Here is a 25,307-nt window from a genome sequence, read left to right as displayed (position 1 = left end):
ACCCAGAATTTGGGTCAAAAAGAATAACCCATTTTTCTGGGTTGAAATAACCCAGAAATTAGTTGGTCCCTTTTTAACCCAGGAGTTTTTAGTGTGTATGAGTTCAAACAGTTGCCAAACAAATGCATTTTAAAGTGGACTAAATCGGAAGAGATTTAAAAAAAACAACAAAAAAAACAGATGTTTAGAAATGTTCCAATGGACTCTGTGGACTATTATGGAGTTGAATTTTTTCTACTGATTATGTGATGTAACTGTATGTGTGTGTTTTTTTAAGATATTTGATTGTGAGCAATGTAAAGATATGTTTGTGTGAAGAGAAAGGGTGTTTGAAAGATAAGAAACTGGGTCAATACACACTTGCTGTTTATCAATTTATGGAGTATGCTGTGATTTATTTAGATTTATTTTGAGTTTTTTTCTGTTGTTGTTGTTTCTTGTTTATCAAATGTTTACATGCAGACACAATCAGATCCAGCCTATCCCCTTAACCCTCTGGAGTTTGAGGCTGATTTGGGGCCTGGAGAAGTTTTGACATGCCCTGACATTTGTGCTTTTTTCAGTTGTTCATAAACATATTAATGGAAAAAGTGTCATTACACTGTATTCAGCACAAACTAGGCTACAATAATATGTGAGGAACATGTATGTACATGTTTGTGTTTTTGAAGGAATAACATTTATGCGTGGTTATTGAAAAAACAAAAAACTTAAGTCACTGAAATAAGGCCAAAAAAAGTATAGTAAATCTGTGTTTACAATAATTTAGGGTATTGGAGGTTGTAAACTAGAGTTTTTGCTTCAAAATTATGTAAAGATTATGCTGCCTGCTCCTTCATATAAAACAATATATTGATTTAGTTTTTGTAAGACACTTTTTGCCAAGAAACACAGTATGCATGGAGGCGTGAATCACCACTGAATAATGGGCCATTCTCACCTGAGAAGACAAAAGAATTGGATAGTAATGAGCTGAAATGACTTGCATATTAATGAGGCATTTCAGTCAGGTAGGCTGTGAAAAAAACCTTCTGTGATGTCTCAAGCTCATCATGATATATGAAACATACAGAAAAATATTATTACAATATAAAGTAATGGTTTTATATTATACTTTAAAATATAATGTATTTCTGTGATGCAAAGAGTCTGAATATAGGCTTTTAGTTTAAAAGCATGCACATTTGGAGAAATATTGGATTCTCATATGCTTATGTCAATTTTCTATACAGAGGAGTTATATTTATTTAATATTCATTGTCATTACTATGAGGGCTGGTGTTTTCAATTCATCCTTGAAGTCGGAGGGCGCTCTCTGTGCATTTTTAGTCCACAAATTCATCTAAAAGAAGAAGAGGCTATTCCATGAATGGAGTTTCCAATTCATACTGCAGCCGGAGGGCGCTAAAGAAACAAAAACTCATCTAAAATTCATCTATAGAAGAAAAGAAAACAGGAACTAACTGCATGTCTTCTAGAGCTCGCTAACCATGACTTTTACATCCAGATAAACACTTTTCAAGACAATAAATACATGATTGAGACGATGAATGCATGTATTGCCTCTGAATTTGCATCTGAATAGCGCTCGCTCCGTGGGCGTGGCCGCATTAGCGGATAATGAGCTGAATCACGGACTTCTGACATGGCTCTCTTTTCATACAGATTACATAAACACAGAATGTTTGTTTTCGATTTGACTTACATGATTTAAAACCTGACATCATAACTTTTTTTTGGACATAAGTTTAATTTTTCTGTGATTAGTATTCACTAAGTTACAGTTCATTTTCTGAGAACTATCAGATTGGACTTCGTTCAGAGGGAGAGGAGAAATCACGCATCATGTTTTCTTTATTTTACAAAAAGCACAACATTTTGTTTTTACTCTGAGTGTATACAAATAAAAGAAGATATTCTATAGTTTCAATTGATATATTACTTATGTCTCTATGACAAAAAATGACGGAGTATTTTAAGTCTGTTTTGCTGCAATGTGAAAAAAACCTGCAAAACGCGCCGGCGCGTTTTCAGACCTCAGAGTGTTAAAGCACGTTGTGAAATCCCTTATTAAAATATTTGACAAAGTATAAGTGGATTGTTACAATCTTTTGTTGGAATATGACCCCGGGAAGTCTTTGAGATCAAAATTTGCTGCAGTGGCTCAGATAAGCGAGTTTCTTCACCTACTCCAGCCAGTTCTTTCATCTTGTCATCACCTGTCCCTTCTACGATGAGATCCTGAAGTCATTGTTCTGGATTGGGGCAAATTACCATCATCCTGTAGACCTCCAAGACAACACTGATCTGACCTGGAGAGAAGCCATCATCCGGTGTCTGGAGAGCATCTATCCCTGGTTCAGAACGCAGCCAGAAACCAGAGCCTATTTCACCACCTGTGACCAGGAGGATCGCATAAACCCCCCACAGATGGAGAGGTACCACTCACTGCGATATGTCAGCTAGAGCCCGAGGACAAGTGGCCAGTGTGGACCCTCACCCCAGAAGAGGAGCCGCCCCAGTGAATCTGACCAGGGATGTCAGCACATGACATCTGTGGCCGAGGGTATACTGCTGATGTAGACTTCTGAGAGACTGTGGCTGATGGACTTCAGTGCTGAGGTATCATCGTCCACCCTATCCCGTCCCGTTTCTCAACCTTCATCACTGATTCCAGACAGCGCTATAAACTATTTGAATTGTGATTTACCTGTTGGCCTGGAACTTTTATCTCTGCTTCTAAACAGCACAGAGACATGGACTATACCTTCAACCCTTCCAAGTTTTCATCTGCCTCCATTGCCGACCTTCTCAGCCAGTCAAGTCAAGTCAAATTTATTTATATAGCGCTTTTACAATTGGTAATTGTTTCAAAGCAGCTTTACATATTAGAAGCACAGAAAAAAGGGAAGTGGTTAAAAATAAGCTGTACAAACAAGCGTGGTAATATGTAACATATACAAGATGGTGCTACATTAAGCCAATGGCGGCTGACTCCCAGGGGTGGAAAAAACCCCCTAGGAGAAAAACCCAGCGTGCTAACACTGGTAAAAGGCCTAGGAGGGAAAAAACCCCTTGGAAGATATATATAATATATGTAAATGGATATGGAGATCAAAATCTGAATTATACATTTTTATTATAGAGATTAAAAATAGATTATATATAAATATATGTAAGCGGATACGGGGATTAAAAATCTGAATTATAGATGCAGCCAGAACTGGATCTGTAGGCCCATTGTCTCCTGGGCTATGTTGTAGTCAGGTCCAGACACAGGTTCTCCATTTGATCAGGATACGGCCTGGATCCAGCACCCGGCAAACCTCAGGATAAGCAGAGAGACAGATATTAGCGTAGATGCCATTCTTATTCTGATGTACAGGTATATCTAGTGTTATAGGAAATGTTCTCGGTTCCGGCCGACCTAATTATTGCAGCGTAACAATCCTTTAACGGATTTGAAAAATGTTAATGTATTGATAATGTGTTATGTGTATGCAAGAGCAAAGAGATGTGTTTTTAGTCTAGATTTAAACTGACAGAGTGTGTCTGCTTCCCGAACAATGCTAGGAAGATTGTTCCAGAGTTTAGGTGCTAAATAGGAAAAGGATCTGCCGCCTTCAGTTGATTTTGATATTCTAGGTATTATCAACTGGCCTGAATTATGAGATCGCAATAGACGTGAAGGACTATAATGCACCAAGAGCTCGCTTAGATACTGGGGAGCTAAACCATTTAGAGCTTTATAAGTAAGTAGCAAGATTTTAAAATCTATCCGATGTTTAATAGGGAGCCAATGTAATGTTGACAGAACTGGGCTAATATGGTCATACTTTCTGGTTCTAGTAAGAACTCTAGCTGCCGCATTTTGGACCAGCTGTAGTCTGTTTAAAAGCCGAGCAGAACAACCACCCAGTAGAGCGTTACAATAATCTAATCTTGAGGTCATGAATGCATGAACCAACTGTTCCGCATTTGTCATTGAGAGCATATGTCGTAATTTAGATATATTTTTTAGATGGAAGAAGGCAGTTTTACAGATACTAGAAACATGACTTTCAAATGAAAGATTGGTATCGAAGAGCACACCCAGGTTTCTAACTGAGGACGAAGGTTTAATGGAGCACCCGTCAAGTGTTAGAGAGTATTCAAGGTTTTTTCGTGAGGAAGTTTTTGGTCCAAAGATTAGGATATCAGTTTTTTCTGAATTTAATAATAAGAAATTTCTTGTCATCCAGTTTTTAATGTCAGCTATGCATTCTGTTAGTTTTGTGAATTTGTAGGTTTCGTCAGGGCGCGAGGAAATATAGAGCTGAGTATCGTCAGCGTAGCAGTGAAAACTAACACCATGCTTCCTAATTATCTAGCCAGTCCTCCAGCCCCGCCTCTGCTGGAGAATTGCAGCCCCTCACCATCTCTTGGTATGCCTAGCTGGGACATTGAGCCTCAGGTCCAGCAACCTCCACCAGTGCCTGAGCGAGCGGACCCCGTGGCTCCGCCTCCAGCCTCGGATCGCCTCGCTCCATCTCGGCCCATCAACCTGGTGGCTCCGCCCTGGCGCCTCTCTTCCTCATCTCCACCGCGGGTTGTCATCACTGCCAGGCTCTGGGTCTACACCACCAGGCATCTTCTGTGATCATTTGTTTATATAAAGCATATACTTTTTTGACTTCCTGATAATCTTATTTAATTTTCATTGTAATTAATAATGATTGCTTTTATAACTATATTTTCACTCCAATTTATGTATATTTTTATTTTACTTACCTGTGATCATTTTTGTCATTTTGCCTTTTTTGAATAATATTATATATATATATATATATATATAAATATATATATAAATATATAAATGTGTGTTTGTGTGTGTTTGTGTGTGTGTCTTTTATCTATATATTTTTTTAAACTTGACAATACATGTAGATTTAACTACAAACCTCAGGTAGGTTCACACACAAATAACTTTGGTGGCAATATGAAAAGTGGGTAACACTTTACAATAAGGTTCATTAGTTAACATTAGTTAACTACATTAGTTAACATGAACTAATAATGAACTGCACTTATAAAGCATTTATTAATGTTATTTTCAACATTTACTAATTATTAAATTCTTGTTAACATTAGTTAATGCACTGTGAACTAACATGAACAAACAATGAACAACTGTATTTTTATTAACTAACATTAACAGAGATTAGTAAACACAGTAACAAATGTATTGCTCATGTTTAGTTCATGTTAGTTAATACATGAACTAATGTTAACAAATGAACCTTATTGTAAAGTGTTACCAAAAAATATTTAACCTCCATAATTAGGGCCCGAGCACCGATGGCGTGAGGAACCTATTGTAATTGCTCGGCCAATTCTTCTTCTTCTCTGAAATAAATCACATTTTTGAGGGCCTAAACATGCTCGAAAATTCATGAAACTTTGCACACGAAACTTCACGTTTTATTAGAGTCCTGACCTGAAGACGTCTACATGGCAATATTCAGTTACAGTCAAAGCGCCACCTGTTGGCAGCAAGAAGTGTGGCACTTTAAAATGACTTTGCCATATTTTCCTTGTATTTACTCGCTTACATGCATGTATCCTACTGTTCACTGTTTTCCTAAGGCCAGTGGGTGGCGGTGAGCCCAGGTGCGATGGCCCTTTCATTGCTGCTTGCAGTTTGTATTTCTCAGAAATGTATTGAATTTATTGGTGATTAATTATATTGCTGTGTTTTACATGAGCATCCATACCTAAACACACATACATTCAGATATACACATAATTGAATAAGTTTATTTGAAGACGTTTCCGTCTTGTACATAATCACAAACATGCACACATACTGTAGGTCCAAAATTTTGTAAACATTGTTGCCCACTAAAATATATTTTCGTTTCTCCAAAACTAAGAATGACCACATATAATTGTTTTAGATGCACAGTATCATGTAAGTTAATAAGTTCATTGCCACTACAGTAATAGCTCTAGATAGCCATTAAACGCATGTAAATCACTTTAATTAAAAACTGTGGTTTGACAGTCCGAAAATACAAGATCTAAAATAAAACTACAAGACAGTGAAAATATTGAACACTTAAAACTAAAGTAAATTGAAAGGACAAAATTAGACATTTTGTTCCAATATCAATTGTTTTAAGCCACATTACAGACAAAGTCAAAGGTGGGAATACTCAAATTTGAATTTCCCTTAATGCCAAGCTATGCTCATCAGTTGCCAAAATCTTTTAAATTACATCAGATGGCACTTCTCAGTAATTTCCCAGTAATTATTTTTAAGTTAGACGTGAGAAATCTTTAATGATGTTTAGAGTTGGAGCTTTCCGTAATGCAACAGTTCAGTGTAGATCAATGTACAAATACTGGTTTATGAAGTACAGTCTTGTATTCTGTGAAATGAGGTTTAGTTGATTTCAGACTCAGTGAAGTGTAGAACAGAAACTCTTTGCAAACTGTATTCTGTGAGTCAAAACCTAAAGAAGCTTATTTTATTTGTTCAATTAGATGTATTTATCCAAACTCTCAAAAGCATCTTGTTTTGAGTATATTCTCCATTCATCTGGGATCTTACCCAGTCCCTCAAATGTTTTATTGTAGCACTTTTCAAGACGATTCTGGAATTTGCACACAAACCACTTCCAGTAGGGCAGTTCAGAGAGATCAGGGGTGATGTTCCAGTCTGCATATTCTCCTCCTGCACTTTTATAATCGCTCCAGAGGACATTGTCTTCATTGTCATTGGGATGAAAATACATAGTGCTGCTTGCTACTGCTGATGTGCAGATTAGAGTAGACAAGTTTGTTGTGTTGTAGTGAAACCACCCATTCAGGCCAGTAACACGATGGAAAGGAACACTGTGATCTCCAGGATGGTTTTCTATGGTGTTGGTGCAGATGGCTCCACAGAACGGACACTGAACCCAACAGCACTGACAGAAGTGATCAATCAGAAGCTCATCTGGCCTCAGTTTGTTGTCCAGGTTTGCAGGAAATGTCTTTGTATTGAATCTACTGCTGATATGAGACATTATAGCAGGAAGTTCTTGTCTTAACACATCTTCTAGGAGGTTGAAATCATCAACATCATCATGTTTCACTCCACTGAGGTCTTTTTCAGAGAAGATCAGCACATCTGAGAGCTTCTGTGTGAAACTCTTCAACCACAAACCAACATCTCCTCTATTCTCTTGAACATGTTCAGTAGATTCATGTGCTGCTTCCATGATCTTCTGCTGCAGGAGTTTAATGTTCTTCTTCATCTTGGGTAAAACACTGACACTGAACTTATCAGTGATGTACTGACTGACTTCATCTCTGATGAAACTCCTGAAGTGATCTTTGGGATTATGAATGTAGTTCATGTATTTGTAAAAATACTCCTCTTCTGCCAGTGTCTTCAGGATATGTTTCTCCAGATTCGATCTGTTTCCATTCAGTGATTCACAGTCTGATCTGATTTCATCTGTCAGATCTCTGTCAGTCTTCTTGTAGACACTCTGCTCAATGGGCTCTTTCAGTTTCTGACAGATGATCTCACCAAAAATGGCAGTTGATGTTGCTCCATGACAGTATTTCTGGAAAATTTTGTAGTACTCTTCTTTCTTCTTCCCAAAATATATTACAGGATCATTAGCTTCCTTGAATATTCTGTGTTGGTCTGTGATCATCTTGTTTGATCTCTTACAGATGGAATAAATCAAATCAACAATGAATTCATTCTTGAACACATATTTCACTGGTCCTTCCTGATGTTCTGTTACTCTTCTCTTGATGTAATCTATGAGTTCTTGAATGTAGCTGATATTGTAGCCCATCTTTGAAATATTACTGACTGAATCATTTTGTCTGTCTGCTGAGCAACATCTGTGACTAATGATCGTATCTGGTCATCACTCTTTGGATTTTGAGTAAATCTAAATGGTTTTTGAATTTTCCTAAGAAAACTCTTTACATGCATTCTTTTTGTGACATCTCTAAAAATAACATATTCACCAAAACTCCTCACAGTGAAAATATCATTGTACTCACTGCCCTCTTTCCTGTGGTCTACTCCATAGACATCACTGAGAAGGAGTTTCACATCTCTCAACATATCAATGTCTTTGATTGAAATTTGAGTGTCTGTAATGATCTTCTTTACACTCTGATTCCAAAACAAATCCAACTCTTTCTTTAGTGTTTCTTTATCTTTTGCTTTGTCTTTGAGTTTTAAGGCAAGCTCTTTGCTCTTTTCATAGAGAGTGTTTTCATGAAGTGTCCTCTGAGCATCAATCTTTTTCTTCAGGTCTCGCTGCTGAAGAATTTCATTTAATTTCCTATTTGTTTCTCTCACAATCTTGTCCTGAAGCTCTTTGATTTTGATTTCAAATGATGTTTTCCACTGAATCAGTATATCTGCATCTGTGTCTTGCTCAAAGAATTCTGACATTGATTTTTTCACTTCTTCACTTGTCTTCTTCAGTTCTGTTTGAAGATCAGTTTCCTCAACCTCATGAATTGCTTCATTTTCTATTTTGTTGTGTAGTTTGTTCTCAGTTTCCATCATTTACTTTGAAGACTCCAGGACCACTTGCTGTATTCGGCCTCCAGTTTCCTGTAGGCTGTGACCTCCAGAGAATTTCTAAAGCTGAAGACGAATCGTTCCTTCAGTAAAGCCTCCCAGAGATCTTTAATATGATCTTTGAAGTTTTTAAGTATCATTCCATGTGATTTTGAGGCTTGAGACATAATAGTTTTCTTTAGTTGTTGAATATTCTCGCAGTATTTTGGGTTTGGTGGTGCCGTGGGTGGGCTTCCCTCCCAGAACTGAGCAAAATACTTCACATCATTCTGAACATCAAATCTAATGACATCTCTGAAACATTCTGCATTATAGCCTTCCTCTTCAGCAGCGAGTTTTGTCATCTCATCCAGTTTCTCCTGCAGTCGTCTCTTTCCCTGCTTATTTTTCTCTCTAGCTGTGATGTCTGAAACATTCTGATGCACAAACACACAGCTGGGATTCAGTCTGACCTTCTTCATCCTCAAGAAGGCCTGAACAACAATCTGAAGAATGTCCTGCATCTCAGATGGGTTTTCTCCAAAGATGTTGATTAAGGTCAGATTTGCAAGACCAACAACAAATGTGGCCAATTCATTGTCATGACCTTTGGTTGATCTTCCAGCCAGTTCTAGAGCATTTAGACCCTCAGTATCTACAACCAGAATATAGTCAAAGTTCATCTGTGTTTTCATCTCATCTGACACTTTGACCAGCTGCATGAAAGCTCCTCTGGTGCACCTGCCAGCACTGACGGCAAACTGGAGTCCAAACATGACATTCAGCATGGTGGATTTCCCAGAGCTCTGAATCCCCAAAACTGACAGCACAAAGACTCTCTGGTCTCCCAGTTTCTGGATGAGTTCATCTAGAACAGCAGAGATCCAGACCACAGGAACATGAGCAGCATCTCCATCCATCAGCTCCAGTGGAAATCCAGAGATCATCATCTCTGCTGCAAGACTCGGGAGAGAAGAGAAGTCAAACTGCAGGTCTTTCTTGTTCTTTTGCACAGATTCACATGATTCATAGATCTGACCGATCTCCCTCATGATGTGCTCCAGACCAAAGGCGGCAGCTTGAAGTTCCTCAGATATTTTCTCAAGTTCATTTTGTTCAACTTTGAGTTGTTCAGGTTTATTATCGTTCTCTTTCAGTTTTACAACCACTGACCACTTATCATCATATTTGTGATGAAGAACAGAAACATCCTGTGAGATATAGTCATCCAAGAAGATCTCAAGCCATTCAAGGAAATACTTCTTATTCTCAGCATGTAAGTTCATTTCTTTAATAAAGAACATCATAAACTTACTGATTCCGGTTTCATGTTGGATTTGACGAATTTTCTTCATTTCAGCATGTTTTTTACTAATTTCCGTTTCTGTGTCATATGCTTGATTTTGATGTAGTTCTTTGTTTTTCTGACTCCACTGATGCCACAGTTTCCCCTGATGAGGCAGAACTGATTCTTTGATTTCTGTCAGATCTTTCTTCTCCAGTAAACTCATCATCTGCTGTGCTGCTTCTCTTCCTCTCCTGCAGTCATCATCATCTTCCTCATCTACTCTGATGTCTGAGTGTTTGGACACATCTTCAAGTTTGAAAAGGGAAGATGATTCTGAGAGACAATCATTTATAGCTCTTCTGAGTTCTTCAGATACAGCTGACTGATTTCTGTCTTTCAAACCAATTTTGAATTTCCATTTCTTTCTCTCAATTACAGTAGATTCATCCTCAGTAAAAAGAAAAATGAGTGGCTTTGAGTTCCTGTACAGGTCTTGTATTATTGCAGCACTTTTGTCATTCCTGTCAAGTTGTGGTAGAAGAACTACATTGACTGAAGCCATTTCAGTGAGGATCTCCAGCTGTTTCTCATGGTCTCCTGCATCACCGTGTAGATTACAGAATGCAACACAGTCATTGAATTTATCATCATATGATCCAGAGGGGCAGAACCAGGCGATCTCCACCACTCCATCCATCAGGACTCTAGTTCTGCTGCTGCCTGGGCAGTTCCTGTGGAAGAACGTGTTGTGTTTCTCATTGATCAGACTGTTCATCAGCTGAGACTTGGATGAAGACACAGAGCCAAACCTGAAGAAAAACACCATTGGAGTTTCAGCCTTGTAGATCGGCTGGTTTCGACTGATGGTTTCATTGTTGGTGTTTCTGATCTTCCAGCTCTTGTTGATTTGTCTGAATGTCCAGAGAGGAAACTCAATCTGTTGTGTGACTGGATCAGGAACAAGCAGAGGCAGAGCGTACTGACACTGGGACAGTTTAGTGACCATCAGCTGCTTCAGGAAACCATCAGCACAATGAAACACGGCCATCTGAACATCCATCGGGTGAATTTGTTCAGATTGACCTTTGTTAGAAAAACACATTGCTTTGAATATATCACCACCTTCTTCAGATGAGTCATTGTCTGTTTGTTTTGTGTGATCTTGTTCAATGGCCTTGTTAATAGTAATATATCTTGCTCTGTAGTTTATCATCAGTAGTTTTTGTATGAAAGTCTGAACCAACTTCTCTTCAGCACAAGACTCATGGGTCTGTAATGAACATGCAGTTATTTGAAGAATGTCTGCAGCTCTCAGTTTGTTGTGATCCCTGTCAAGATGAAGTCTGTGAAATAGATGTTCCTTTTCTCTTTCACATATTTCCCACTTCCAGTATTGACCTTGTCTGACTATTTCAAAGTTGCTCCTTTCCTTCTGTATACATATATATATATATATAAAAAAGATTTTTAAGACAATTTAAATACAGTCACTTGTTTTTTTATATTTTCCTCTGAACACTCACCTTTACTGAAACATATTTTGTAGTCATACTCTCCTCTTTTCTTCTTTCATTTTTATCTTCACTCATTTGCTCAGTGAGGTTTCCTGTTGCAGTCGCCTCATCTACAACTTTTCTCAGCAGCACACAACTTTCAACTTCTGCATTTTTTCCTAAATCTGAAAAAGAGAAAACAGCCTTACATTACATTATACACTAAGCTTAAATATAATTTAGAGATTGTTTTATAACTAAAAAAACAAAAAAACAAACAAACAAAAAAGATTGGCATCAAGCGTAGCATTCGTTCTGGCAGCCCAGGTGAAAAAAAAGTACACTTCTATAATATACTTAAAGTGCTCTGTTTTCGTGCACTAATTTTGTACTTAATATACCAAAAATTCTTCTTTAGTACTTCTTAAGATCATCTTAAGACCATCTAAGTGTACTCAACTGTGCTATTTTGAGACAGCATTAAATATGAACTAAAATGTGCTTTTAATATACTATCTCTGTATTTAAAAAAATGTATTTAGATACCACTTGTAGTACACTATGGGTTCAAATGTACTTTATAGTATCTAAATAAATATTTTAAATACAGAGATAGTATATTAAAAGCACATTTTAGTTCATATTTCATGGTGTCTCCAAATAGCACAGTTGAGTACACTTAGATGTTCTTAAGATGATCTTAAGAAGTACTAAAGAAGAATTTTTAGTATATTAAATTAGTGCACGAAAATAGAGCATTTTAAGTATATTATAGAAATGTACTTTTTTTCACCTGGGAGGTCACGTCAGTCATGCTCACATCAGCTGACTCTCTACATATAGGAATACAACGCCTATATATATGGTCCATTCAGTATTATCAGCAGTTCCCTTTCGAGGGAACTCGCACTGCGTCCCAAAGGGGGCTCTATGGGAACGCCCTCAGCGTGAAAGCGTCTGATGCACGTGTGTCAACTAGTCCAATGGCGAGAGTGAATGTCACCGGCGGGTGACGTCACGACCAGGAAAGTATAAATACACATCCGGAAAGACCGGCTTCAGCTTTTGTGCCTCAGCAAAGCGCTCTGTGTTAAACTGTCTCTGTCTATTTATTGTTGTTTGTCCTCAAGCATTATATATTTTATAGACAGAAGCTTATTGGCGAGCAAATAGCAACTTGAGTCGTGTGTGCCTCCCTGCCCTCGCTACTATACGAGTGGGGATACACGCGATTCATGTGTTGTTTGTTTTAGAGCAGAGCATGCACGTCAGTTCTTGTAAAAGTAGGGGATCTGACAGTGTTCATTCATATTTCCTGATGTGATGCACTATCGAGATTTTTAGCTCTGCTTCTCTTGGCTTTTTTCTCGAGGGAATAAAGTCTTAAGCAATAAAGAATCTATGGCCTTGGATCAAGCGTTTGCCGAGGCGACGCGTTGATTTCGTGTCTGCAAACTGCAATAAAGATTCTAGTGGCACGGATCTCGCATCTGCCGAGGCGACGCGTAGATTTCGAGTCTGCAAACTGCAATAAGAATCTAGTGGCACGGATCTCGCGTCTGCCGAGGCAACACGTAGATTTCGTGTCTGCAAACTGCAATAAGACTGTAGTGGCTCTCATCTCGCGTCTGCCGAGGCGACGCGTGGATTTCGAGTCTGCTAACTGCAATAAAGAATCTAGTGGCACGGATCGACGCGTCTGCCGAGGCGACTTGTAGATTTCATGTCTGCAAACTGCAATAAAGATTCTAGTGACTCTGATCTAGCGTGTTTGCCGAGGCAACGCGTAGATTAGGGTGTGCAGACGGCAGTTATAAATATTCAACCAATCATTCAGACCGTGTACACTTGTCTGGTGGTTCATTGATTCATTTAATTTGAGGAATTAAATGGGATATTGCCTGTTTTTTTTTTTTTTTTAAAAAGCTATATGTCTGCACTAATAACTCTTTATTTAGCCTTTCATCCAGACCTTTGTTACCTGTCTGGTTGATATGTGACTGCATTTAATTTTGAGAGATTAAATGTAATTTGATGTGTGTATGGCCTATATGCCTATATATATATACATACATACTATATTTAGCATTTCTTTCAGACCATATTAACGTGTCTGATAGATCATTTGCTGCATTTAATTTTGAGGAATTAAATGGACAGTTGGCTGTAATTTAATTTTGAGAAATTAAAATAATACATATTTATCTGACTTTAAGTAGTTAGAGTCATGTATTAGTTCAGCCTTTCATGTAGATCCTGACGCCTGTGGTGTTGGGCTTCTTGGGGAAGCCCTCTGCGGGGTGGAGTGGTGTACACCTCAGTATACGGTGCCCGTGCCACTTCGTTGCCCTCAGGGGACCGATCTGCCAACCCCATCACTCTTAGTGCTTTGGGGCGCAGCAGTTTCCAGCAAGCTTTGATTCAGCGCTCACTCGACGCTGCATCAGGTTCGCACCCTCTGAGGAGGGTCGAAAAGCAGTCAAATGGGTTATTTCCTGCCAGTGTTTTTCAGGTCACCAAAGTGGCTGCTCTAGGTATACCAGAGACCAATCTTGAGAGGCTGCTTCCCTTTTGTGGATTTTCTGGCAGAGTTGAGGCTTCTGCCAAAGATGTATCTCAGTGGGCAGGCTCTGGTAATGGAACAGAAAGTAAACTCTTTTGCGAAAGGATCTACAAAACGGGTTCCTCCTCCCAGCAGAGAGTTAGGGTTTTTAAGGCCGCTACTATTTTGTTCCAAAGAAGGATGGAGGGTTGCATCCTATATTAGATCTTAATCATTTGAATCAGTCAGTCAGGAGACTTAGGTTCAAAATGTTGTCTCTAAACCAGATCCGAGGACTGGTTTGTCATGATAGTTCTAAAGGATGCATACTTCCATGTCTCCGTCCTTCTACAGCATAGGAAGTTCCTCAGGTTTGCTTTCAGGGGCAAAGTATACCTATATTAGGTTCTTCCATTTGGTCTAGCACCCCACACGTTCATGGAATGCGTAGATGCAGCTCTGGCCTTGCTCAGGCTGCAGGGCATACGCATTCTGAACTGATAAGATGACTGGCTAATATTAGCGCAGTCGGAACAGATGGTCAGTTCAACATTGAGATGTTGTTCTTGCTCATAAAAAAAAAAAATTGGGGTTGTGGCTGAACGTCAAGAAGAGTGTGCTTTCTCCATTACAGAGAACCACCTTCCTGGGCATGGTATGGATTCAGTGACACTGCGGGCCATTCTGTCGCCCACTCGTATTGCTGCAATCTTTTCAGTCACACAGGAGATATAACTAGGCCAGTCACTCACTGTAAAACAGTTTTCTAAAACTGTTGGGTCTGATGACAGCTGTGTCCAATGGTGTTACCTTTTGGCCTGCTGTTCATGAGACCCTTACAGTGGTGGTTCAGGACCAAGGGTTTTCCCTGAGGGGGAATCCGCTTCCTATGATCAAGATCATGCAGCGGTGTCTCCGCGCCTTGGTTATATGGAAATAAAGTTGGTTCCTGTCCCAGGGCCCTGTGTTAGGAGCTTAATATCATTGAGTCACTCTCATGGTAGATGTTTCTCTCACAGGCTGGGGAGTGGTAATGGAAGGCCGCTCAGCTCAAGGGCTGTTGAGGAGTCATCATCTTTCGTGGCACTTAACTGCCTGGAGATGATGGCGGGCTTCAATGCGTTGAAGTTCTTTCTCCCAGACCTGAGAGGTCATCGAGCTGTCTGGACAGACAATTCATCGATGGTCTCTTATATAAATCAACAGGGGGGTTTGCGTTTGCGCCCACTATCTGGCGCACCAGATCCTCCTGTGGTCCCTGGGGAAGATGCTCTCCTCGAGAACAATCTTATCTTATTTCAGGGACCTGGAATATAGGAGCAGACATCCTGTCGAGACAGGGGCTGAGGCTAGGGGAATGGAGAGTTCACCCCAAAGTGAAGCTCATATGGGAGATTTATAGCCATGTGGAGGTGGATCTTTCGCGTCTCAGGATACAACGCACTGTCCACTGTGGTTAGCCCTTATGCATCCAGTTCCTCTTGGACTGGATGCCAGGGTACAGACATGGCCGAGGCTATGTCTGTACATCTTTCCCCCAATTGTTCTGCTCCCAGGAGTTCTGGACAAAATTCGCCAGGAAGGGATAAGTCTACTGCTAGTAGCGCCTTACTGGCCAAGTCGGATATGGTTCTTGGACCCCGTGTCTCTCCTCGACGGCTCTCCCTTGGAGATTCCGATCAGGAGAGACCTATCTCAGGTGACGGGCTTGATTTTTGGAGGAGTTGGCCTTTGTGTTGGAAGGCTGTCTGCAGCTCTATTTGAGCCGCGTGTCTCTGTCTCAGAAAATTTCTGAAGTTTTTACTGTGTTCCTCCTGCCATTTCTTCCCTATAGAGTAGGAGAACTTCAGGCCCTATCTGTATTCCCTACGTGCCTTTAGTGTGCACCGGGGATGGTCAAAGTGTTCCTTTACCCTACTGGGTTATATACCTAAGGTTCTGACCAATATGCCACGGCCTATAGTGCTGCAAGCTTTCTGTCCTCTGTTCTCAGATCCAGACCAGGAAAAGTTGAATCTTGTGTGTCCAGTGTGAGCACTGGACACCAAATTTCCATTCGGCTGCCCTGTGGAGAATGTCAGATCGACTGTTTGTTTGTTTGGACTTCGCAATTAGGGGTCTCCCTGCGTCCATACAAATGGTTAGCAAGTGGGTAGTTGAGACTATTTCACTTGCGTATGAGGTCTCTGGTCAGCAGTATCCACTGTCTGTCAGAGCTCCTTCTACTAGGAGTATGGCGGCCTCCAAGGCCTTGATGTTGGGGGTTTTCCTCAAGGAGATCTGTGATGCGGCGGGCTGATTCTCGCCACTCACGTTTGTGAGATTATCTCGGCCTGGATGCAGCTCCAGGCTCATCAGTGCTCTTGTCTTAGTGTGCCACAGTTTCACACGGACAGGCATTTTGGAATTATGGCGTTTTGGGATATCGTTCCCGTAGCACCCCCTTCAGGACGCAGTGCGAGTTCCCTCGAAAGGGAACGTCTCAGGTTATGACTATAACCATAGTTCCCTGAGAGAGGGAACGAGACACTGCGTCGCGTTGCCATACTCCCTGCATCCCTGTGATCGATTTGCTTCGGCAGTTTAAGCTGAAGCCGGTCTTTCCGGATGTGTATTTATACTTTCCTGGTCGTGACGTCACCCGCCGGTGACATTCACTCTCGCCATTGGACTAGTTGACACACGTGCATCAGACGCTTTCACGCTGAGGGCGTTCCCATAGCGCCCCCTTCGGGACGCAGTGTCTCGTTCCCTCTCTCAGGGAACTATGGTTATAGTCATAACCTGAGACGTTTTGTCACATTCCTCAGAGGCTAAGTACCCTCCAAGTCAGGACTTGGCCTTCTGATGTTTCTTTTCAAATCAGATTGTCATTTATCTTGATTTATGATGTAATTTAATTATTGTCATTAAGAACATTAATGATATCTGCAATATGTTTATATTAGTTTACCCTAAGTGGATGGTCCCTGCTCTTATTCATGCTAGGCTGCATGGATGGGCAGAGAGTTCTTGCCCTGAACAGAACCATACCACTAATCCAAACTATATGCTAATTGTTAATCATCTCTGACGATAGTTGTCCTGACAGAATTTTGAGGAACTGTGTAAAAGCAAGAGCCAATTATTTCATCCTCTACAAATTACAAAATAAACATGAATGAACATCAGAACTTGTGTTAAATTTAACCCTTTACAGGTGCTGGTCATATAATTAGAATATCATCAAAAAGTTGATTTATTTTACTAATTCCATTCAAAAAGTTAAACTTGTATATTATATTCATTCATTACATACAGAATGATATATTTCAAATGTTGATTTCTTTTAATTTTGATGATTATAACTGACAACTAAGGAAAATCCCAAATTCAGTATCTCAGAAAATTAGAATATTGTAAAAAGGTTCAATATTGAAGACACCTGGTGCCACACTCTAATCAGCTAATTAACTCAAAACACCTGCAAAGGCCTTTAAATGGTCTCTCAGTCTGGTTCTGGAGGCTACACAATCATGGGGAAGACTGCTGACTTGACAGTTGTCCAAGAGACGACCATTGACACCTTGCACAAGGAGGGCAAGACACAAAAGGTCATTGCAAAAGAGTCTGGCTGTTCACAGAGCTCCGTGTCCAAGCACATTAATAGAGAGGCAAAGCGAAGGAAAAGATGTGGTAGAAAAAAGTGTACAAGCAATAGGGATAACCGCACCCTGGAGAGGATTGTGAAACAAAACCCATTCAAAAATGAGGGGGAGATTCACAAAGAGTGGACTGCAGCTGGAGTCAGTGCTTCAAGAACCACCACGCACAGACGTATGCAAGACATGGGTTTCTGCTGTCGCATTCCTTGTGTCAAGCCACTCTTGAACAACAGACAGCGTCAGAAGCGTCTCGCCTGGTCTAAAGACAAAAAGGACTAGACTGCTGCTGAGTGGTCCAAAGTTATGTTCTCTGATGAAAGTACATTTTGCATTTCCTTTGGAAATCAGGGTCCCAGAGTCTGGAGGAAGAGAGGAGAGGCACACAATCCACGTTGCTTGAGGTCCAGTGTAAAGTTTCCACAGTCAGTGATGGTTTGGGGTGCCATGTCATCTGCTGGTGTTGGTCCACTGTGTTTTCTGAGGTCCAAGGTCAACGCAGCCGTATACCAGGAAGTTTTAGAGCACTTCATGCTTCCTGCTGCTGACCAACTTTATGGAGATGCAGATTTCATTTTCCAACAGTACTTGGCACCTGCACACAGTGCCAAAGCTACCAGTACCTGGTTTAAGGACCATGGTATCCCTGTTCTTAATTGGCCAGCAAACTCGCCTGAACTTAACCCCATAGAAAATCTATGGGGTATTGTGAAGAGGAAGATGCGATATGCCAGACCCAACAATGCAGAAGAGCTGAAGGCCACTATCAGAGCAACCTGGGCTCTCATAACACCTGAGCAGTGCCACAGACTGATCGACTCCATGCCACGCCGCATTGCTGCAGTAATTCAGGCAAAAGGAGCCCCAACTAAGTATTGAGTGCTGTACATGCTCATACTTTTCATGTTCATACTTTTCAGTTGGCCACGATTTCTAAAAATCCTTTCTTTGTATTGGTCTTAAGTAATATTCTAATTTTCTGAGATACTGAATTTGGGATTTTCCTTAGTTGTCAGTTATAATCATCAAAATTAAAAGAAATAAACATTTGAAATATATCAGTCTGTGTGTAATGAATGAATATAATATACGAAGTTTCACTTTTTGAATGGAATTAGTGAAATAAATCAACTTTTTGATGATATTCTAATTGTATGACCAGCACCTGTACATCAATCCACCCCTAGACCTAAGCAGTATGCTGAACAACAGCATTGTTCGCAACATCACCACAACTTACACTCTTAATGTTAGTTCATACTCTGTGCCTAAGCCCTTCCAAAGCAGGATTTAAGGATTAAGCATGGTTCTCCTGGTTCACCCTACGAGATGAGGGCTTCAAGAATGCGGACCTCAAAAAGTAGCACCACCGGCCTCATTATGTTCCCACGGCTCTCGGCTTTAATTAAAACTTGAATTGTGAACATGTTGATTAATATTAAATTACAGAACTGGTGTCATCTGAATCAGCAGAAAATATTGACTAGAAATAAAATGTCTGACAAGACAGGGAGCCAAATTCCCTAGTTTACTTTCTCCAAAAATAAAAGTGTTTTACAAATGCCAATTTATTTTTAAAATGTTTCAAAACAAGGGTTTAATTAATTGTTTAAAACAGATACTGGTAGTGTCTAAAATAGATTACCTGACTGCATTACTTAGCCTAAAAAATGTGAGACATTTTTTTTTTTTTTTTTTTTTTTTTAGATTTAATAAGATTTAATGAATTGCTGTATCAGATGAAAGCCCATGTGTACATTTGATAATTGACTGGTTATTGAATATTGAATTAAAATGTTAGAATAGCATGAAGAAAAACATGTGAAACATCAAGAAACCAAATCTGTGTTCTTACCACTTTCACATTCACTGTTTTTCAAAATGTCACTCTTTCCTATTGCTGTGTTGAACATCTCTCCAATGTAGCACTGCTGTTTATTCTTATTAAACAGACGCTCAATCTTGTCCATCAGGTCTCTCATCTCTGTTTGGTTGTTCATCATCTTGTTGCAGGTGTGATATCTTCCTCCACATTTCTCCACCAGCTGCTCCAGAACAGAGTTGCTCTTTAGATCATCTTTTATTCTGTCACACTCTTCTTCTCTCTCGTAGGTGAAGAGAATAATCAGAAACTGAAGAACTTTGTCTCCAAACACTCTCTGAAGCCATTCAAGACCAATCTTATCATCATCTGTAAACTGGCCCAGTCGCACAACAAAGATGAAGGCGTGGATTTCATTGTCATTCATTAATTGACCAATACGATGATTCTCATGTTCATCCTCATGAAAGCTGATCATGTTGATCACAGAGACGTGATGTTCTGATATCTTCCGTTGTAAAGGAACAATCCTGGATATTTCTGCATTTTCCATATGTTTTTCTCCTAGTAGAATGTTTTCATGCCCAGTCTCGATGGCCGTAGGATTTCCAGTTAATGCAATGGATAAATTGGGAAGTATGATGTCTAGAAAAAACATTAAAGAACTGTTGTTGAACAGATTAAATAACTTATTCATCATAACAAGCCTTATTATAAGCAAAATTGTTGTTTTATTACCCAGGCTGTTATCAGATGAATCAGAGTCACGTAGTTCAGGTGCTTCACTCATTTCTGCATGACCATCTTTGCTCCCTTCTTTTCTAGACTGTTCATTGTCCTTAAAAAAAGATTAATTATCATCATCTGATTGGATCATTGAATTTTGTATATGGATCTGTAGAGTTTCTCTTGGAATCTTATTTTATAGACAAATCTCTGTATATTTAGCTTGTACTTGCCATCAGTGATCTGTGTCTGTGCTGATCTCTCCTTCTATGGCAGGAAGATGGTCTGTCTCTGCAGAAGTGTCAATGGCATCATCTAGATTTGGACTGGTTATTATATCACTGGAGACTAAAATAAACAATGAACAAATCAAGTCTTACATAATATATTTTTTTTTCTAGTATTTAGATGCACCATTGGTCAAGGTTTGTACAGTAGCACTTATGACAGTAAAACGAATACCACCACATCAATTAAAACTATTAATTAACTTTGAAACATTTGTAAGAGAAGATCTCAAACAACCTTTCCCAAAATGTTTAAAAAAACAAAGATATTCTTTCAGATGTTTCTTGTTAGAATAAAACACCAAACGGCACCTATTATTACTGTAAGAACAGGACTCGTTACAAAGCTCTTTTTCATACAAAAAGTTTGATTTAACTACGTTGAAATATTCATGAAAACTATTCAAGTTTTCTTCAGTTACAAAAAGCAAGGAAGTGTGACATGCACTTTGCATGATCATAAAAATGTATTACCCCACTAAAAAGCATGGTGAATATAATTAAAGAAAATAAATATAATTTATAATAGTTTGCTGTTTCCATAAACAGTAAAAAAAAAAAAAAAAAAACCTATATATTAGTAAATAATAGGGGAAAAAAATTACTAACCAAATATAAAATGCTAGTCATTATTGAAAGTGTACAGCAAGGTACAACAGTGCAGAATTTTTTATTACCTCAATAAAATTTGTTCTACATGCTATCTTAATGGACTTTGCCTGTTTTATCATAGGAGCCATTCAAACTAAATATGTAAGGGCCGCCCTGAATATCATGATTGAATATAACTGTTGCAGTATAGGTGTCTCAGTGACTAAAAGTACATTATATGGGATTAGAAATATTTAAAATGTAATTATATTATTAAAATATTCTGAAATCTGCTTTTCTGATATATCAGAAATGGGATTTTCTATCTCAAGACATGTTAACGTCATGTTTTCTCTTTAGTCTTCAACTGATCGACTGTGATTCTGTAGATCTCTATTCATTTTTTTTTTTTTTTGTCCCATTTTCACACAAAAACTACATCACTAAGAGACTGTAGTCTCTTATTTTTATGTTCTGTTAAAGTTAAATTGTTGATTACACAACTTATTAGATAATCATTTGAGAAATCTGAAAAATAGAACACAACAAAACCAAATTGTTAATATTCATTCCCTAGAGGAAAAAGCTCTTTCCAGATTCTGAAATATTTAGGCTTAACATTTCCAATGTCTGATACTGGTAATGCTTAATAAACATGCACATTTGTAAATACACAGAAATATGTTGCAAATCAGGTACAAGGCAACTAAAAAAGTAATAAACTCATAATCCATTGCTAATGCAAAGTGTAAATCAATTTCATAAAACAAAACAAAAAGAGACTCATAATAGTAAGAAATATGATACAACCTTCATGATGATTTCTCCCATCGCTCAGTTAAAAGAAAAGAGAAAGACATCAGTGTGTAGATGTCAGATCATATAAGAATCATATTTATGTGATTAATGTTTAACTTGGGTCAAAGTTTTACTTGAGTAAAAAAGCTGCCACTGGGGCGGTACCCTTTCAAAAGGTACACCTTTGTACTTGAGTGCATATTTACCTCAAAGAAGTACATATTGCTACCAAAAGCGTACATATTAGTTCCTAAATGGTACATTCTATCACAAGGTGGTAGTAAGTATGAATGCAGTAGTAATAGGTTTTATTAAACAAAGGATGCAGAATAGAACATCCATCTAAAGGCAACAATAACAGACACTAAAAAAGGGGGCTTAAATACAGTGAACTGAGGAACTAACTAGACAACTTTTGTTTGACAGTCATGAACGCGCATTTAAAATTATTCTTGTTGGTTATTGGCTGGAGCATGTTTATTATGATTCATGGTCCAGGCTGCACCAGTTTGTTTTTGTTGCCGTTTTCAGAGCTTGTGGCTCTATACAGAGACCGCGGTTTTTTTTACAGTGTGTTCAGGGGACAGGCAGCTAGCGGTTAGTGAGTAGATGTTTGCTGTATGTGACAAAAAAATGTTTTGGCCTAAAAACACGTGACATCACTTAGAGCACCTTTAACAAAACAAGAAAACCAACCTAGAACACAACAGATCAAAACACAAACCGTGACACATACAGTACTACAACCCAGGGACGTGCACAGACATTTTGGGGGGCAGGGGCTCAAGTGGAAAAAAGGGCACTTATAATTATATATTTAATAAAATAAGTACCCTTAAATATATTAAGACAACTCTGAATTCCTTACCAATTTATTTTAATTCCCTCACACTCACGTAATTGTTTTATTCTTAATTTCTACAAAATAATCAGTTCACACAGAGACCATGTTCTTCTTTAGTATTGGTTTATCACAAGAGCAAAGGAAATTATGCCACAATGTGCATGTTTTCTACTGCTATTTTCAAGTAGCTATATATTTAGAATAAATGACTGCACCAAGGAGAGGGCATAGTTTCACTAATAATTTGTTTATTTTGCACAAATCAATAAATAATTTAATTCTTTTGGTGTTATTGGAATACTTCTTTCATGAAGTGGACAATTTTAAGATTTTGGTCCATTTTTGCTTCAATTCCTTTCACTCTAATGGAAAGAAAACCTAACCCTAACCCTACACATTTAGATGGTGTTTGTTTTAAGCCTACTACCCTCCGTCTGTGTGCATCTGTAGATTTCTTCTAAATTAACCAAAACAAGCTAATCTGCATATTTAAACACACCAAGAGTTTTTTCCCCTGAGATGTTATAAATACATTATATATTATAACTAATGCCTGCAGAAGCGCCAAAAGCCTGCTGATTTTTGTTGTTACACAACACAGCACGATCAAATCCACGATCAAAGCCAACCACCATAAATTAAAATATATATTATTAGTTAAATAATAATATTTGGCCACTTTTTTTCTTTTGATAGAAATTCTACAGCCACTTTTATCGATGTATTCTCCTGTGTAAGCATAGATTTAGGAATAACATTATGTAATGCTGTATTATGATTTTTAAATAGTTTTAATAAATTGTGCATCCTTAGAAAACTGTCTAATAATGCGCTTCATGGATGCTCCTCTTCTGGTATTGACAGCCCTACAGATATCTTTACCATGGTTCAAAACGCAATGCATAGCACATTAAAATAATTGAAATTATAATATGACATAAATTACATTAGTATCAAATCAGGCAGATGTGTTGCTATTAATGCTGTGTTAAACGTATAAATAAACTCACCCTTAAATAGTTTTAAAATAGTTTCTCAAATTTCACATGTCTGTGAACATACATAGGCTACCTGAAAGGAATGCACGGGATGGATCCATCTAGGGCTTTTTTTTTTCGCATCTCATCGCCAAACAGCCAGCAGCAAACGCGAGATGTGCGGGAATGAATGGCGTGTCGCAGAGGGAGGGCAACTGAACTCGACAAAGCCAACCTGATATATAGTATTTATTATTATTATTATTATTATTATTTTATTCAGTAAATATATTTTTGACAGGGAAGCTGTGCGCAAACAGGAATATTTATTCATTTATTAAAATAAAAAAAAGCACCCCAGAAAAAAAGGGCACTTTCTCTTGAGGAAGAAAAAGGGCAGGGGGCTTAAGCCCCCTTTTATGTCTATGTGTGCAGGAGCCTGTTAAAGACGCAGTCTGCGCAGCTGCACGCGTTTTTCCCCCCCCAATACAGACGCCATTTTCACCATTTTTTTCAAAACCCAAGATGTCATTTTGAAAAGCAGGGGTGAATGCTGTCTAGCAAAACTTGTTCACCAGAACTGAATATTTACATTTAATTATTATAATGACTCTTTAAAATGTGCTCAGACTTGACTAATAAACGATTCCCATACGTTTTGATAAATGGTACTGCAGAAATGTCAATAAACACACTCTATGCAGTATCAGTAAACGTGTCTCGCGCGTTCTTGTCAATGTTGCCAGAGAAACGCGGAAGTCATGGAATTCTAACCTGCTCTCATCTTAAACGTCTTTTTCCCGCTATTGTTGTGTTCTAAAAGTTATGGTCTAAAAATGACTGTTACCTAATTTTAAAATAGAAATAAGTAATAGAAATTACAAAACTGCAAAGCCTTTAATCCTTTATTTGCTTATCACGACGCAGATATACTCTATGTAATATTATTTAGATAATGTTTGTCTCAGTATTTGATTTGCTATGATTTTCATGGTTGTCTCTCATCTCAAAATTTTGCATTAAAGAAAGGTTATCCCTCTTATTATCTTTGGGGTCTATTTGACACCACGCAATGTTTAACGCCTCTAAAAATATGGTTTACATTTTTTTTTTTTTGGCTTCATATTTGATGACTTTTAATGGGGACAACTAGGTAAACATAAATTTGTCACAATGACATATTTTCAGTGTCCTGTACACAGTCCTATACACATCGGTGATCCTTGGGATCAATTTGACCCCAGGCTCATTTATCTGTATAAAACATATTAGAAATATAAAAATTTTACACATATTTGTTTTGGAAAACAGTGAGGTCATTATAAAATGCAATTTTATAATCTACAATCAACTTTCATCTGCTTTAGGGCTCTAATCTATTACAACCATACCTGAAGTATTGCGAGAAACACTGTCATCACTGTCTTAATTCTCACAAAAACATAGATGAGGAGAATCCTAATTTTGAGACATCCTGCTCAAAATGAAATTCTTAGTGTTTTCTCTTCTGTTGTCTCTCAACCACAAGGAGGTACATTACCTTTCAAAAAAGGCAATTTATAATGGTCCCGCCCCCCACTTGAATGATAGGGTAAAGTAGCAGTGGGTTGTAGTCGCAGAAACCCTCATTAGATGAACTATTTGTTAAAAGTTTGCTGCTTCAGTTGTGGTGTTGACCAGATGCATTTTACATACAGTATTTACAGTACATACAGTAAATGCTTCATTGGCAAAAAAA

General features: G+C 38.5%; 1 protein-coding gene across 1 annotated transcript; it reads right to left on the bottom strand.

Moving 5' to 3' along the window:
- Positions 1–5,627: 5,627 nt before the first annotated feature.
- On the bottom strand, positions 5,628–21,804 carry LOC125268039 (interferon-induced very large GTPase 1-like). The gene is given in 7 exon segments (XM_048190164.1): positions 5,628–7,855; positions 7,858–8,568; positions 8,571–11,280; positions 11,372–11,526; positions 19,380–19,991; positions 20,085–20,420; positions 21,761–21,804. Coding segments are annotated over 6 exon segments (5,574 nt in total). The 5' UTR covers positions 20,137–20,420; positions 21,761–21,804; the 3' UTR covers positions 5,628–6,521.
- Positions 21,805–25,307: the final 3,503 nt, after the last annotated feature.

Source organism: Megalobrama amblycephala, linkage group LG1, assembly GCF_018812025.1.
Source record: "Megalobrama amblycephala isolate DHTTF-2021 linkage group LG1, ASM1881202v1, whole genome shotgun sequence".
In the NCBI taxonomy this organism is placed as follows: Eukaryota; Metazoa; Chordata; class Actinopteri; order Cypriniformes; family Xenocyprididae; genus Megalobrama; species Megalobrama amblycephala.
This window is presented reverse-complemented; position numbering and strand designations above follow the sequence as displayed.